The sequence below is a fragment of the Excalfactoria chinensis genome, chromosome 3, assembly GCF_039878825.1.
Source record: "Excalfactoria chinensis isolate bCotChi1 chromosome 3, bCotChi1.hap2, whole genome shotgun sequence".
NCBI classification, from domain to species: Eukaryota; Metazoa; Chordata; class Aves; order Galliformes; family Phasianidae; genus Excalfactoria; species Excalfactoria chinensis.
In genome coordinates this window covers 30894556-30911570 of record NC_092827.1, presented here as the reverse complement: position 1 = coordinate 30911570, position 17015 = coordinate 30894556, and the positions used below count along the sequence as shown (strand labels likewise).

Sequence of the window (17015 nt, the reverse complement as noted above, 5' to 3'; positions counted from 1 at the left end):
GCTGTTAATTACGTGGACTGGGATCTGCATGAGTCAGTTGTTGTCCTCATGCATCCAATATATTTTCCTCTATACTAGTGATTCTTGCCTGAACTTCACCAAACATCCTTTGCCATGGCTTGCTCTGATGTTAGTGATTGTTGCTGTAGGTGTTTCAAGGGCACTTTCAGTGAGTCATCTTAAGTGTCATCAGTCACTTCCAATTTTTGTTACATAAATATTGTAAAGCTTTATGCTTTGTTTTATGGCAGATTATTTTGGGTGCCAAGGGAAGGGGCTGTGAGATAACATGGGATTATAACTGTATGGGTATGTCTTTCTCTTCTCTCCTTCATACACAACTAATAGTTACTACAAAACCTGAGGTAGGCTTTGGAAGACATTTTGAGGTGTTTATCTTGTTAACTGAATATCTTCAGAAGTGTTTTTGATCCTTGAGTCCTAATTTATAGTGTAAGATATGTGACTCATTAGACGTATTTTTACTGATCAACTTAATCGTGTGCAATAAATGCCTCTAGACTATTTTCTTCTGAATACAGAAAATAAGATAGTAAGAGAAGCTGATAAAATATGGAGCATAATTTCCATCTCATCGGGCTACACTGACTATTCAAATTATTGATCTATTCTCTTATAGCTAATTCTTTACCTATTGAGTGTTATTTACTTTGAAGCTACGAAATACCTGTAAGCTTTTCCTTACAGTTAAAAAGCAGTATTGACTGATTTTTGTTTTATTATTATTATTATTATTATTATTTTTTCCTGAGTATACTTAGATAGGTCAGTCCAGAAAATATATAGTTTTCTTGAGCTTTTCATTGAGCTGTTCTTGAAAGTAGCTGGGCTCTACTGTGTTACACAGTCTTAAGTGGAAGTGCCAACGGGTGTATATATCAGGAAGATGGAATCCAGGCTGTTGCTTGTGTGGTCACCATGGTTGATTCTGTATGTTCCTTAGCAATGTTCTGGCTGCTGATCTGGAAACTGCTGGTAGTTCCAAAGTTTTAGAAAAGAGCTAGTGAGAGGTAAATAAACATTTCAAATTATGCTTAGGTGCTGTAAAAAAGCATTTGTTGAAGAAACTTTAAGCTTCAGAAGGCAAGTCATCAGTTGTTCAAAGCAGTTTTTTCTATTTTAAATAGAAAAGAGTGTTACTCCTCTAATACCATCTTTGCAAAGGTCTAGTCTGTTAGAGTGCTTCTGGCAATAGTTGGAGATTTCCATGCGTTCAATACAGTTGAAGCCATAGAGCTTGCATTCCAATTAAATAAGATATTCATCTTGGATGTGCAGTGAGAACACTTGCCAGAAGGGTGTGGGACCTTCCGACTCATTTTTTGTTTGACTAATGCAAAGTATATTGTACACCATGCCCAACTTTTCCACCAAAAGCATCCTCCAGCCTTGTAGCTGGGGAGTGGTCTGGAGCTATGCTACCTTCTGTGAAGATGGTGAAAATAAGGGAGGAACCAAAACCCAACAAATAAAAAAGACAAGCAAGAAAAAATAATACTTGGAGAATATGAAGTACAAGAAGCTAGGTATTCGGTATGTATTGACTTTATTAGCTCTCCAGACTTTGATCTTGAGTGGTAGGCCTTTTGTTTTTGTTGTGTTTTGGTTGTGTTTTTTAAACTTGGGAGAGCCTGTGGCTTTTCAAGAAAGGAAGTATAAATCTGAATTCTTTATTTAGAATTCATATATATGACGTGGGGTTTTTTATGCTTAGGTATTCAGTTTGTTAATATTTTAGCTTATTATGAAACATCAGCAGCTGTCTTGGAACCTGACACTTGGATGTTTTGCAGTTATAGATTAGAAAAACTTCCACCTCTTCCATTTTTTTTAGTGGATAAAATATTAAATAGGTGTGTGACAGTGTGTCAGGCAAACTGAGAGTTATTACTGTTAAGAAAATTTGTAGTAGTTTAAGCTAAACCATTTCATGCCATCCCCATTGTTTTGGATAGGATCAGAGTCGTTAACAATGACGCGATTGCATTGTTGTTTTTTGTTGTTGTTGATGGTGTGCGTTTGTTTTGGTTCTGGATCGCTGGCGAGTCTGACTTCAGTACAGAATTTTCATGGAGACAGGTAGGGTATGTAAACTGTTAGTAGCACAAGGCTCATGTGGTGGCAGATCCCTAGGGTGCTATTTGCCTACTTGGTATAAATAAGCTTGGGGAAGTTCTGGTAAAACTCTTTCTGTGGTTCTTGTAAGTCAGCTGATAGCTGTAATGGAGGATGCGTGGAATGACTCCAAGTTCCACCTAGTGGTTCCCATTCCACTTTATATGCCTATGGTGCAGCTCATGCAGTAAGAAGAACAAACAAAAAAAAGCCCTTGATGCTTCGTATTCTAGTGTATGACTTAGATGCCATATATAGCATTCAGATACTTCTGTTGTAACATCTTATTCCCTTGATACTTGTTAATTTTTATACCGCATTGATGTGGTTTGAGCATCTTTGACTTCAAATGCACCTCTCCTTGTGGTAGCTGCACAATTAGTAGCTTGTTCTACTTCTGTAGTATTTATAATCGATCTGTTACCTTCTGAGTTCATGACAAACTGAACTGTTATTCTTGTACGTATTTCTAGTATTTGGTATACTGTAAATAGACCTTTGAAATTAGGTGAGACTGTTGTGGTTAGTGAAGTTAAATGTAGGAAAATTTATGGGGAATTAAATCTAAAGTCTTGATGGGGAGGAACGAAACTGAGGGCAACTACCTTGATTTCTGTAAATAAAGGTTTATGGATCAGAAAATCTTCATACTATTTATTATTCTAAATGGATGTATTTTCATTCTGTTCTTGAGAGGTACTGAATAAGAGTTCAGTGTACATTATAGTTAAACAAGTAAAAGAAAATTAAGCATATCAGTTTTGTGAATTTCACTGTGGATTAAGGGATGTTTAGAACCTCCAATAGCTGCCAGTAATTCATTCTCTCTCTTGGTTCTGCTCAGCAGCTGTGTCTGCTGATTTCTGTCAAAGTCTTTTAGACTTTGTATCTGGTGTTTCACTTTTTGACCCAAATTGATACATTTGAAGGCATGTGGTCTAAAAGGGATTTATATGTATATATGTATGTTTTTAATTACTTATTTATTCAAAAGGTCATCTTCATTGCATTCTGCTTTGCCAAAATCATTCCGTGATCTTGTAACAGAGGAAGAAAAATATATGAGTGCAAATAATTTACCTGGTACTACTGTCAAGAGGGCTGGATATAAAGGAGCTGAGGATTCACCAGTTCAGAGCACCACGAGGTAGGAGAGCAGTCTTTTCCTAACTGTGAGTAACAACTCAGAACCATAGTAGCCTGTTTAAATTTCTGCAGGAATTTGAAAGGATAAAATTGCCTTTTTTTTTTTTTTAACTTTTTAAAGTATTCTCCTAGTATTGTTTTAATATTAATAGGATTTTATGAATGGAATACTATTATAAATAGGAAATGAATTAGACTTAAGGAATATAATGCCACTACTAGCATTATGTTTAGAGTTAGAAGTATTTGTATAGGTGGGCACATAGATATACACACGTGTACACAAACACTTCAGTCTACTAACAAAATGCTTGTGTATAATGCTTGTGTATCTATGTACATATATGTGTGTATAAAAATTGAAAACATCTATTTTCTGCAGAAGATAGAAAAATATCTTCTAGGATTCAGGTATGGCATGCATAAAACAGTTTTGCTTAAGTGTATTTTTCTGTAACCAGTAGGTGAATAAAATCCGTTTATTCAAACACAGAGCAGTCCTTAATCTGAGTTGTTTTACAAGCTGATTCATTCCATGAAATATTGTGCCTAAACAATCCAGAAGGCTTACTGAAATATTGATGTATCATTTATGTTTGTGTATTATAATTAGTGGGATATTATAATTCTAAGGACAAAAATGACCTGTTTTGATGTCTATGTAAATTCCTGTATAATAACTAGATGTACATTGTTCTTTGGTTGAATTGTTTTGTCCCTGCATTCTGCTTTCTGCAATAAAATCTGTGTTTTGGGATTAGTATTACTATCTGAGCTGAGAGGAAAGAAATCTCAACCTAATTTCTGAAGGTAATTATGACCAAGTTGTCATCCACCTGCATCTCTTTGCTCTATCATCAGGAATTTTAAACACAAGGCATTTAAAACATATTTAAGAAAGAGAGGGCTTGAAAATCTTACTGACTTTCCTGCCATGTAGAAACCTCAAAGTCTGTCTGCTCTGCCATACTGGAGGATTCAGGTGGTAGCAAGGCTGGCAGGGCACACCCCCACTGTGCCTGAGTGAGGGGAGCATGGCAGGCTCTCTGCTGGTGACCAGCATGAGCCACAGTCAGCAACTACTACAGGCACATTTGTAAGGGTGAGAGACAGGTGAGCTCAGATCTAGAAGTCAGGGCTAGAATCAGTGAGGAGGGGCAGTCCCCTTGCATCTTTTCACTGCTCTTTCTTACAAATTAACTGTGTTACCAACAACTTGACTAAAAGGAGAAGAGTTTGCAGAGCCTTTTGGTGCATGGAGGTCCCAGGTACACATTACAACTCAATCCTTTTTTTATTTTTTAAAGAACCTCTGTTCTGTCCCACTCCAAAAATTGGCTGTACAAGAAGGAAAAGACAGTTCTGCTAGGCCTCCGTTAGTTGCTCAATTGTATAGAAAGTGATGACTCTATAATGGAAGTAGTATGTGCCATATTGGTAGTTAAAGAGCAAAACTGAATGGAGAAATGAATGTGTGAGGGTGATGGTGTTAGAGGAGAGAAGAGGGATTTGGAAAGTGTGGCAGAAATTTCCTTCAGAAAGAGAAATAAAGCTGAGGCAGCTGTGGTTGAGTGGAGAAGCACTTACGCAAACATGCAGAAATAACAGGTATTATTAGTTTCTAGCAAAGTAGTAAAACTTCTGATCACGTGGGAGAGAGTGTGAGCTGGTGATAAGGGAACATACACTAGATGCTCTTAATAGTTTTGTCACGTGGTCTCTGATCTCCATAAAGTCATTTAATTTCCTTTTGCTTTGCTCTGTCTAGTCTGTTCAGTCTGGCCTGTCTGCGGGCTCTAAACTGGATTCTTTGAGCTGAATCCAGGCATAATATGTTAGCTGCCTGAAAATGATATATTAAACTAGCGGGAGGCTAGATTGTCTATCATCAGTCAGAAAAAAGGGCACTTCTAGAACTATTTCAGATTGTTTTGAGTTGTCTCTAAAGGTGCTTATTTCTTTCTGTTAGGTATAAGGGATTGAGGTTCATCCATCTGGAATAAGGATTAAGGTTTCTACTTTGAGCTAGTTTCATTCTTTGACTGTCAGCTACTGTCACAGCAAGCTCTGACTTTTGCCAGCAGCCTTCAAGAGCTGTTTCAGTAAAGATTCATTATCCACACCCTTTCCTCTTCCTTTTTAAGGAAAGGAAACTGAATGTTTGTAAAGCATAAGCAATCCTTGTCTCTGAATGTCAGGCCTACTGATGGGACACTGAAGAAACTTGCACAACTACTGTGTCAGCTTTCTTTCTTTTTTTTTTTTTTCTTCTTTTGGATGAAATGTGAAACTTCATGTTTTTACATTGCAAGGGGTAAACATGCTTCCATACGTTGTCATCTTCCAGTTTCTGCAGATGAAAAATGTCATGAATGTGGAGATGTGAACTGGATTGGGTCCAGATGCTCATCAGCTCTAAAACTGGGCCAAGTGGATGTGGCTACATTGTTTCCAGGGACAACTTAGTCTTGGGAGTTACGCTGCACAGCTGTGTGTGTATAGCTCACAGTTCAAGCTAAAAACATAGGCCTGATGTGACTTGACTTTTTTTTGTGGCTGCCCAGATTGTCTTTATTACATTACTCTAGGGAGCAATAAAGAGTCTTAGTGGAAACACATCTCTCTGGCTTTGCATGGGAATGGCCTGGTTTTGGCATGGCTAATATTGAGCTAATAGCTAGTACATGAGTCAAATGGCACAGCAAAACCCAAGAGGTTCTGCAGGAGACCAGTGTTTGTGTTCTTTTTCTTAGAGAATTTATTAGATCTTTAAGGCAGTAGACCTGAAATGGCTTCAAGTGAAGAAATTCTCAAGAAACATCAGGAAGTTAAGTGCTAGGACATCACAGTGTGGGCAGGAGTCATGGCAAGTTCAGCCAACTGAGTTAATCAGGCTAGTTCAGTACTGATGATACTTGGCCTGTTTGTTTCCATGCACTTACTTCTCTGCATCAGTCTTTAATTTTCTAGATTTCCATCTTTCCAAGTTCTGTGTTTTTAGGCTTTTTTTTTTTTTTTTTTTTTCTTTTTTTCCCCCTGTTTTTCTGTATATCTTTGTTTCTCATTTCCCCTCTGTTCCATATCTCCTAATTATTTTGATGCCAGCTGAGGAATTAATCTAGCATGCTGAAATATCTGCAATTGATTTAGCATCTGGCTTAAGTATCTTGCCAGCAAGAAACACAAATGTACATATGGACAAACAGCTTCAAAGTATCTGTGTTTCCTACATTTTAAAGCATCACTTAAATTGAGGTAGATGACACAGGTACTTAAACTTATCTTTTAATTGAACGCTAGAGTGTGCTGTGACACTGGAACTGTTCACTGCAGTTAGGGAAAGTCTGTGTGTGTATAGTTTTTGTTTTTCCTTCCTGCTCTGGAAAACAGTCTTTTTATCTGTACTCAAACAGGTTAAACGAAACAATCTGTTTGGATTTGTTTCTAGCGGTACTGTGAGTTCTTTGGATTATGGGTGAGGAGGAGAGAGTATCTTTCAAAAGGCTGAAGGGGTGCAGGTTATTGTCTAATGTGCAGTAAGGTGAGAATTGCAAGAGGAGACTGAGAAAGAGATGAAGTAGAGAGATGACATCAGAATAGTGGCATTCAGTAAGATGTACAGACATGCTCTTACTTAAATGAACAAGCAAGCAGAAAACTAATGCCTTCTCTGGTTGTCTGTCCTTTCTTTTCTGGTCCTGTTTTTTTTTTTTTTTTTTTTTTTTTTTTTTAAATATATATTCTCTTACAGTCTTTATTATCTGAAATAAAAACTGGAAGCTAATTTAGCTAGACTTCAGACAAAAGTGGTCCCACTGTTGAAATCACAGAATAATTTAGATGCTGTCGGCTGGCCTCCTGCTCAACATAGCTGTGGCTAAATCATGTTGTTCAAGGCTTGGCCCAACTGATATGTGATATTTCCAAGGGTATAGATACCTCAGCATTTCTAGGCAACATATTCAAGGGTAGGATCATCTTTACAGTAGATTTTTTTTCTACATCTAACTAGGATTTCCCATTTAGCAGTTTGTATCTATTACTTCTTACTTCATATGCCACTAAACAAATGTTTGCTGCATCTTTTTTTCAGACTCCCAGTCATATAGTTGAAGTCAGCAATGAGACCTTCTCTTTGCAGGCATACAGTTGTTTTCAGCTCTTCTTTCTATCACATGTCCCTAATTTTGGTGGTCCTGTACAGGTGTCCAGGGGCACAAATACGATATTCTGTATGTAGTTTCATAAATACAGCACAACAGAGAAGAATAATTTCTTTTGACCGTATGGCTGTGCTTTTGCTAGTACAGACTGGTATGCTTTTAGCCTTTGCTGCAAGGACATGTACTGATTCATCTTAGACTTGCTGCCTACCAAGACTACATCAGTCCTTTTCTACAAGGCTGCTTTCTAAGTAGTTGTCCTCTGTCCTGTACTGCTTTCCGGGGGTACTCTCTTTCAAAATATGACTTTGAATTTGCCTTGTTTTCCCATTTTTCCAGCTTCTTGAGGTCCTTCTGAATGGCAACCCAGCATCCAGCATGTGCGCCCCTGACCTGTCCCCCATCTATTTGTGGCCTTGTTGAGAGTACACTCTATCCAACCACCAAATAATTGGTGAAGGCAATAAACATTATATCAATCCTTGGGGACCATCACCAATAGTTGATTTCTGGTTGGGCTTTGTATGGTTTGTCTAGAACCATCTATCTTGTACTTCATATAACTTGTCCATGTTTTTCAGACTGATTATAAGGATACACTGTTAGGTACAGGCTGAGCATAAGGACTTGGCTTGCAAAAGGCAAATGAAGTGACGTTCTTTGCTCTCTGTTTGTCTGCAGGGCCAGTCATCCTATCGTAGAAGGTAGCTGTGTTGTTCAGGCAAAATCTGCCATAGTGGCACATCTAGAAATGACTTAGAAAAGGATTAATTCAACAACCTTTATAAGGATTGAGGTGATACTGCTCAGTTTTCCCACGTCCTTCTTGAAGATGGGTATAATGTTTAGTTTTCTTTAGTTGTCATGAGAAATTGTTCTTGTCTGCATGTATAGTAATTTAGATTCATCTTCCTTGAACCTAAGAGATGAAAATTAAAGGTCTCCCAGATGAGCTTCATCCAGTGTGGTATATAGTGACAAAATTGGTTGTTGGAAATTGAACCAAGCTGCTCAACATTCTTTTGAGTTTTGGTTTTTTTTTTCCAATGACATACTTCTGATTCACTGCTGTGATCAGTACACCTTGGATTCTACTTGTTTTCTTCAAGCAGAAAAATGCCTAGCTTAAGTAGTTTCCCTATAGTCTTTTTCTTTGTACTGAATTTTCTTTCTCATTGCTTTGTTCCACAGTCATGCTGTTTCTTCTTTGCAAATTTAATGGGATTTCCTAATTCTGTTGGTTAGTTTCAGCATTGCTGCTTATTCTATCCATTCACATTAAATTACGATGATATTTCTTTTAGCTAACTTACTCTGTAAAATTATGAATAATGTGGCTGCAGTGTGAGTAGGAAGTAAGCTAGAAATGAGAGGTATGGAAAATTGATTTAAAAAAACCAAAACAATAAAAAGGTTTTGTGGCACTTAGCCACAAAAAATTAAAAAATTAAAAATTTAAAAAAAATTTTAAAAATTCCCATATTTATCATGTTTACCTGTTATGACCTGATATTTTGTAAAGTAAAATAGGATTTTCTAAGCTGCCATTTGTTTCTTTCTTACCAAAGATTTAAAGAAAAACAAAAGCTTTTTTCTACCTTCTTTCCCCAAGTATTCTTTGATCCTCATGGAAAAAGCATTGCAAATTAATAATGCCAAGTGAAAGGAACTGGCAGCTGTATGGATGGTCAATGTGGAGAATGGTAGAGCAGATTTGATCACTCTTGTCATGGAGCTGTTGATTCATGGGTCAACTAAAGAAGTTCTGGAATAGCAGTTACCCAGAAACAGACAGTTTGGAAAGTACCATACCTCATACCTTCTTGACTTCTTCCCTATGCACTGTTGCACTGACTTTCTTGTTAGTGTCTGATATGATCAGCATTACTTAAAATGGTGGTAGAGTCTCATCTTGACTCATGTGAATTGTATTTTTCCAGTGGAAACAGAGAAGCAGTGTGAGCTGGCAGAAGGTGGATCTGCTGGGCTTGATTCATGGGAGTGACACTGCAGAGAGCCTATTTTGAAAGTCCACTGTTATGCCTTGGCAGATGTTAACATTTGTGTTTGTTCTTCTCTTTGAGTAGTTGGCTGTTGGGTGGGCAAGATTACGTTTTGTGACATAAGGCTGGGCATGGTTCACTGAAATGTCATTTCTTGTAATGGATGTTCAAGTTTTTTGAGATCTTGCCTTTATTGCTTAGAAGTAGGAATCATGGTTCTTGTTGTCCTTGGAGTTGTGTTGTGGGGAAAAAAATTCCAGGCAGAGAACTTAGTAGTTACTGGAATTCTCTTATTAGATAGCTTTCTGTAGATGTTTCCCCGTTTCCAAGAGTTTGTGGCCACTTACAGAGGATTACCAAAGCCATAAAGAAAATTGAGACTGATTTATTGAAATACCAATGCCATTAGAATTTTTGCAATGCCATAGAATAATTCAGAAAAGTCAGTTAGCATTTCATAGTATGCTATAAAACTTTTTTAGAGTTCTGGAAATTGCAGAAGTTGCCAAAGAGAGAGATTAAATAACAAGAATAAGTCTCTTGTCTTACTGATGTACGATTATTTTGTCAAACATACTGTGTCTTAAGGCATAGAATATACCTAATTTGACTTATTTTTGTAGACAGGTTAACATCTTAGAATGGAATAAAATGTCTTCATTCTTGGCAATTCTTTGTTGTTATTTCAGGATTTTTTTCCGATTCAGTTAATTATAGTTACATGCTGTTTGTATGAATATGAGGTGGTTGCAGGACGTACACTGGAAGTCCATATTTTCTGGGCTTATACTTGAGGAAATAATTTGCTTGTGCTGCTGTAGTACTGGCTCTTTTTACATTAACGATTTGATTTAAATGCAAGATTTTTCTATTTTGAAGCTGTGTTCTTTCCATGTGAATTTCAAACAGATCTACAGTGCATGCTGTCAGTGCATAACTCGATAGATTATTTTACAGGTTTAAGTGTGTGTGTGTGTGTGTGTTTTATTTTTTGAAGTGTTTTTGTTCAAGTGCTCAAGTGTTAGGAAATGCCAGAGTTAGTGCTCAAACTGAAAATCCAGTAAGTTCTGGCATTCAGGAATGAGTATCAGTGTTTCCTCATGTCACGGTATTGTGTTTAAAGACAAACTCAGTCTTACTTTATAATGTCTATCTTCTGGGGGAAAAAGTACAAATTTTTGTAACTAGTTACTTTGAATTTTTAATTGTGATTGAGGAAAATTCTTTGTTAGTGACTTCCACCCTCCTTTCTTTCCTTTTTCCAGATGCACGGCTCGAAGTAGCCCAGGTCCGGAAGGCCACGTTTTGGATTCGCCTCAGCTGGAGAGCCATAAGTAAGTTTGACTCACTTAGATTCCAGAATTTGTTTTCTCTCTGTCGTGCTGACATTGTTCTAAATGTTGCTTCATAATGTCTTCTGCTTTTTTGCAGTCCTTGGTTGGCAACATCACCAATTAACTCTTCTGTTGTGGCACCTGTCATGTTTGCATCTATTGTAGAGGAAGAGCGCCAGCAAGAAGCTGCTCTTATTAGGAGCAGAGAAAAACCCTTGGCTTTGATCCAGGTAAAGTGCAAAGTTTCTGCAGCTGGGTATTAGCACCAGGAGTTTCCACTGGCTGTTTCAGAAAACAGTTTTTGGTATTAATTATGTATCATTATACTTAGCGTCACTTGTAAAATGGTGTTAAATGTCATTTAATAATAACATCTTGTTGCAATTTGATAAGGTAGATCTGTATTTGATTGACTATTGAATCCATGGCTAATAGATTTTCAGAATTACAAAATAGTTGCAATCAGAGTCTGTAAATTGTCTAGTCTAATGGAGGCCTTTCTGGAAAGCCTATTCCAGTGTGCAGCAGTGGAAAAAAAGATTCTTATGTTGAAATGAAATTTTCTGTGTTTCAGTCTCTGTCCATTGCCTCTTGTCCTGTTGCTGGACATCACCGAGACATCTAGCTTTACTTTCTCTGATCAGCTGTTTATACACATTTCTAAGATCTCCATGAATCTTTTCCTTGCTAACCAACTGCAGCTCTCTTAGCTTCTCCTTGCACATCAGAGACTCCAGGCTTTTAATCCTCTTTGTGTCTTTTCACTGGACCCACTCTCTTGTACTACTGGGGACTTCATAACTGGGCCCAAAACTCTAAATGTTTCTCACCAGTTGAGGGGAAGAATCATCTCTCTCAATCTGCTGAAAGTGCTGTCCCTAATAGAGGGACTCTTCTTTGATGCAGAAGCACATTGGTGGCTTAGAGTCAACTACTGGGACCGCAGGTCCTTTTCTGCCAAGCTACTTTCCATTCAGTTGGCTGGTTTATGTGTTTGTGTTTCACTCTTCTCATGAGCAGGACTTTACATTTTCCTTTCTTGAACCTGATGAGGTTCCTCTCAGCTAATGTCCCAGATGGGCTGGATACATTCAGAATGGCAGAACAACTCACTGGTGTACCAGCCACTCACCCTGATTTTGTCATCTGCAACCTTGTCAACGGTGTGTTATGTCACGTTACACAGGTCATTAACGTAGATGCTAAGCAGTACTGACCCTAGTCTTCATCTTGGTATTAATACTAGCAGCTAGCTCATGGTATTAATACTAGCAGCTCTGCACTAAGATGTCTTAAGACATAGTTCACAATCCTCCAAGACTATCAGTTCCTCCTGCCATATTTATCAGACTTCCTGGTCATTGGACCATTATTAAGCTTGGAAGCCCTGATATTAAAATCAAGCAGGTCTTCTTAACCCATTTTCTTTAAAGGGCCACGTTATCTGAATTTTTTCCAAGCAGATCCCAGAAAAATCATAATCTGTTCTTCTAAAGGTCTAGGGTTATGATTCTGATGTTTGTCTTGTTCCCCTCTCATGAGATGGTGCAAGATCTCATGGTCAGAGTAGCCAAGGCTGCCTTTGACCTTATCTTCCTTGACATCCAGCAGTATCTCCCTTCATCAGTTCCTTGAACACTTGTGCAACTAAGTCACCAGAGCAAAACTTCTTGAGTACTTGTGCCCTTCTGTGTTGCCCTTCCAGCAGGTATCAGGGTCTCCTACGAGGGCCAGGGTCTTCAAGCATAAGGCTTCTTACAGTGGTGTGAAGGAGACCTTGAGTACTGCTACTTCCTGTTGAGGTTTATAGCAGATGTACTCAGGGCCACCACAACCTGTTCGTAACTATTACTGGCATGTATGCAAATCTAGCACTGAAATACCTCTTCTTTTTTTGTTCCAGATTGAGGAGTGTGCTATTCAAGATTTGTTAATCCACTATGAAGCTTTTGACAACCCTGATGAATTCGTGACTGTTGAAAGGGCTCCACAGGGACCTATGGCCACACCTATGTGGAACAAGCACTAATTCGTACTGTTAAACAGCCCCTATTATACATGCACTTCTGAAATCCTTATTACACGCAGAATGAGACTGGTGAAATATAAATCATGTAACTTTTAACATCAGCATTAAAAATTGCACATAATCGGTAGGTATTTGGTAGAGGTAATGGAAGTAATTTGTTCACTGTGTTTTTCACCCACAACATATATTGTATGTATGTTTTGAGAGAATTTCTTTAACAAGCCCTGTTTAATTAGTAGTGTCACATGAAGCTGTAGATTGGAAATGCGTTTGCTAATTTTAATGGTTTTTTGTTGAACTTACAGGTGGCTGAAAATTGAGTGCTTATTTTGTGATTTAATGTGGAATTGATTGTGCAGAATTATACATCTTTAAAGTTTATTTGGGGGGTTATGTTCTTCAGAGCTCTCTGGCAAACTGGGAATATAGCAAAAAGTTCACGCTTGAACTTGATGTTTAAGTACAAGTTTGGTAATGCAGTTTTCCTTAACTTATGTAAGTATGTACTGGTTTTCTGACTACTGTGACCAGTATGTTTTACTGTCATACTCCACAATGGACCTCTGTGCTGTACCTAAGTGCCCAAACATTGCCTGCTTTCAGTTTGGTTATGCATGTTCTTTTCACTGTTGTGCGACTGGCCTTTGAGCAGTCAGTTCCATTGTGAAGTACACAGTTGAATACAGCATGGTGGCACTTAATTAGCTAATCCGTAGTCTTATTCTGGTAACTATGGTACAGGTTTAGAACTACTGTGTTTAAGGTACGGTTCACTTGAAGTGCTGAGGAAATGCAAGATCTGTATGTTCATTGTTAAAGCTGAAGCTATGGGGATGAATGCTTGATTGTGGAATTTGTGAATGCCTAACCTGCAGAGATATCATAGGTGGCTTTCAGTATTGTGTTTTCTGAAGTTCTCTGTGCCTGGTTTAAAAAAAATCTATATATGTACGTAAAAGAAAAGAAAAAAGGTTAGCCTTATCTACAACATTCTGTTTAGTTTGTCTGTTTGTATAGGTGTGTTTGAACTTCTACTTTTTCAATAGCGTCAATACTCACAAACTCTGGAAAACTGGAACTGAGAGAGCTGCAGATGATGAATGTAGAGAATTGATCACTGTGTGATAAGAGTTGAGTCTTGCAAAAAAAGCTGTGTAGATATGTCTAATGGTTTCAGGTTAAGCTACACCAAAAAATCCTCCACAAAAGTTGTAAACAAATGCAATAAACCATAAGATCTTGATTTACCTTGAGTTAGTGTACTTTTACATACTGTGTACGTACAATCAATACTTTAGGTAAGTATAGAGTAATATGGAAGTACTTGTTTTATGTATGAAAAAAACTAGGCATTTTGGAGCTACACAAAAAAAAGGAAGTTGTAGATTTTAATTATATATTAAATTCTATTGGTGATTCTTTCAGTATTTTTCATTAAGTGAAATTATCTTTGGAGAAGAGAAGGCTCCAGGGAGACCTCATTGTGGCTTTCCAGTATTTGAAAGGAGCATATAAATGAGGAGGAGTGACTGTATACAAGGGTGGACAGTGATAGGACAAGGGGGAAGGGTTTTAAACTGGGAGAGGGAAGGCTTAGCTTAGCTATTAGGAGAAAGTATTTCACATGGAGGGTGGTGATGCACTGGAACAGGTTTCCCAAGGAGGTTGTGGATGCCCCATCCCTGGAGGCATTCGAGGCCGGGCTGGATGTGGCTCTGGGCAGCCTGGTCTGGTGGTTGGTGACCCTGCACATAGCAGGGGGGTTGAAACTAGGTGATTTTTTAGGTTCTTTTCAATCCAGGCCATTCTATGATTCTATGAAGTACTTTGCTTGATTCAATGTGCAGGGCCTCAGTGTCTGCTGAATCAATCCTTTGGGATTGAAAGAAAGCTTATGTATTTTGAGAAACAGCTATAAAAGCACTAGGCTGTTCCAAACCTGAACCACATTTGTTAAATCACTTGAAGTTGCTTTATATGCATTTCAGTTCTTTTCTTCAAAATTGTTTAGGATATGTTGTTTTAAGTGTCATTCTTCAGTTTGTTATCAGAGAATTTCCTGTTCCCGTGGTGCTAATGAGCTTGACTGCTTTTAAAGTCTGGGTTTATTGCAGTAGTTTGTTTGTTTGTTGTCACTGATTCTAAGCTGAATAAGCTTAGATCCTATTTTTGTTTCCTTAAAACTTTGAATATAAGAGTGTAAAATGCCTGGAATGCAGTAAAATCTGTCAGAGTTTAGTGAAAATAGAAGCAGTGTTTTCTAACGCACTCTGTATGCTTTTGCACACACAGAGGCCCAAACTAAAATCCAGATCAAGACAATTGCATCAACAGATGTAAATATCTTTTCTATGGAAGTGGTAGGATTTGAAATTTTCTTTGGTTACATACTTTGCTTTGATCTAAAACAGCATCACTTCCTGAGATTAATGGCATGTCGGTCTTAACTGCGTCATCATTGAGACTGAAATAAACCTCTGAAGATTACCTGGTCCAACCTGTCCAGCCCAAACCGGCTCAACTGAGAAGAGTCTGTCTCTATTTTCTTTCCCTTTGCCCCTTTGACTGTTTATACACTTTATTAACCCTGAACCTTCTCTTTTTCTGACTGAACAATCCCCAAGAATTCTCCCCCAAGAGTTGAAAGATAAATAAAACTTCAAAATTTATTTACAAAGGCTTCAGCAAAGTTGGGTTCTTTTGCTACAGGGAAGTTGCGCTGTGCCTTTAAAGTTTTGAAGTTCAATGGTTGTTCTTTCTCCCTCTTCTAGTAGTAGTTGGAATAGAGAAACTTTGTTCTCTCGGCAGTGCTCAACTTAAAGATTTCACTGGCTGTTCCAGTATTGCAGTCATGTTCTTCAGCTGCTTAACAATCTGAACTTTAGAGATGCTTATTCTAATGTGAACAATTAAAGTCAGAACGGGTTACAGGATTACTAGATCTTTTTCAGAATAAGAAGGTGAAAGATTGATTTTAAAATGAAACAACGTTACCTCTAAGCATTTAACTTTTATGATAACATCAGAGAATGAGCAAGGTCGAGGCGATAGCATTATGATCACCTTTGCAGTAACAGGAAACTGCTTAACAAAGGTATCAAATGGTCTCAGAGTGGGTACCACGCATTGTACTCTACCATAAGTCTGTAGAACTCTATTAAAGAGCCTGTTAATCAAATTCTTTCGTCTACAAAGTAAAGTGCCCTTCACCCTGGTGAGATGTGGACAAGGTACCAGAAGGTGACTGTCTCCTGTTGAGGTTCTAGCTGTGACAAACCTCAGAAATGCTCAGAGTGAACCAGCAGAGCTTGCCTGCTGTACTGTGGAATACAGACATCTTTGTGACCACTGACTAGTACTATGAAACCTGAAACTTCATTAAGGTTAGTCATATGTCTGCAAATTTCTAAACCCAGTGAGAACAATGTAGTTAGTATCTCTATGAATGTTCTTTGTGGAATGTTATTGGCAGGATCTGAAGGTACATTCGAGTTTTTAGCCTCAGAAACTCAAAACTTCTTTCTTCTTCTTCCTCATTACCTGCTTTCCAGGTTAAAGTAGACTGGAATGCTTACACTCCTGGGTTTATTCTTGGAATGTTGTTTTAGGTACTTAACTTTGAGAAAGCACTTAATTGCAGAAGGCCAGCAAATTTGCATGACCATAATGTATGTTCTGTATGAAAATGTTTATAGGAACAGTACAGCAAAGCAGTTCAGGGATTGCCTCAGATGGCTTGTGTGAGATTTTTCTTCTGTGGTGGATAGGCATCAGACAAGATAACTAAGAAGCTCCTGCTTTCCAAGCAACTGTTTTCTGCACTGTACTGTATTCTAAGGCACAAGGCTGCTCTTGGATACCTTCAGGGATTTGTGTTGCCCTTCTGTTTCAGCTCCAGGAGCTTCAAAGACCTTGTTTTGGGAAGGGTGTGAAAAGCAAGAATCTCCTGGAGATGAAGCTGTTTCTCAGGTTCACTATCTTCATTCTTCCAGCAAAGACTCCTGATTTTTCATCCCCTCCCCTTCTGGAAGCACACACTGAGTGCTATTTTTATTAATGTTGCCTGTCTTTTATTTTTTTCTTTCTTGTCAGTTGAAACAAACAAAAGAATTTGAGCAAAATTTTGTGAGGACTTCAGGTCAGGGTTAGCTGGTAAAACTTCTGCCACGGTTGAACATGGTCATTTGATCACCTTTCAAAAATT

The 17015-nt window shown here is 38.0% G+C and overlaps 1 protein-coding gene across 4 annotated transcripts in view; it reads left to right on the top strand.

Annotated features, from left to right (window-relative positions):
- IBTK (inhibitor of Bruton tyrosine kinase) overlaps nt 1-14063 on the top strand; it is a 55074-nt gene extending 41011 nt beyond the window's left edge. For 3 of the 4 annotated variants that reach the window (XM_072332177.1, XM_072332178.1, XM_072332176.1), the window contains 4 exons: nt 3131-3283; nt 10714-10782; nt 10880-11012; nt 12686-14063. In XM_072332177.1, the coding sequence (XP_072188278.1) occupies nt 3131-3283; nt 10714-10782; nt 10880-11012; nt 12686-12811 (481 nt within the window). In that variant the 3' untranslated portion in view covers nt 12812-14063. The remainder of the gene's footprint in view (nt 1-3130; nt 3284-10713; nt 10783-10879; nt 11013-12685) is intronic. The other variant, XM_072332179.1, reaches the window with a different exon arrangement.
- Nucleotides 14064-17015: the final 2952 nt, after the last annotated feature.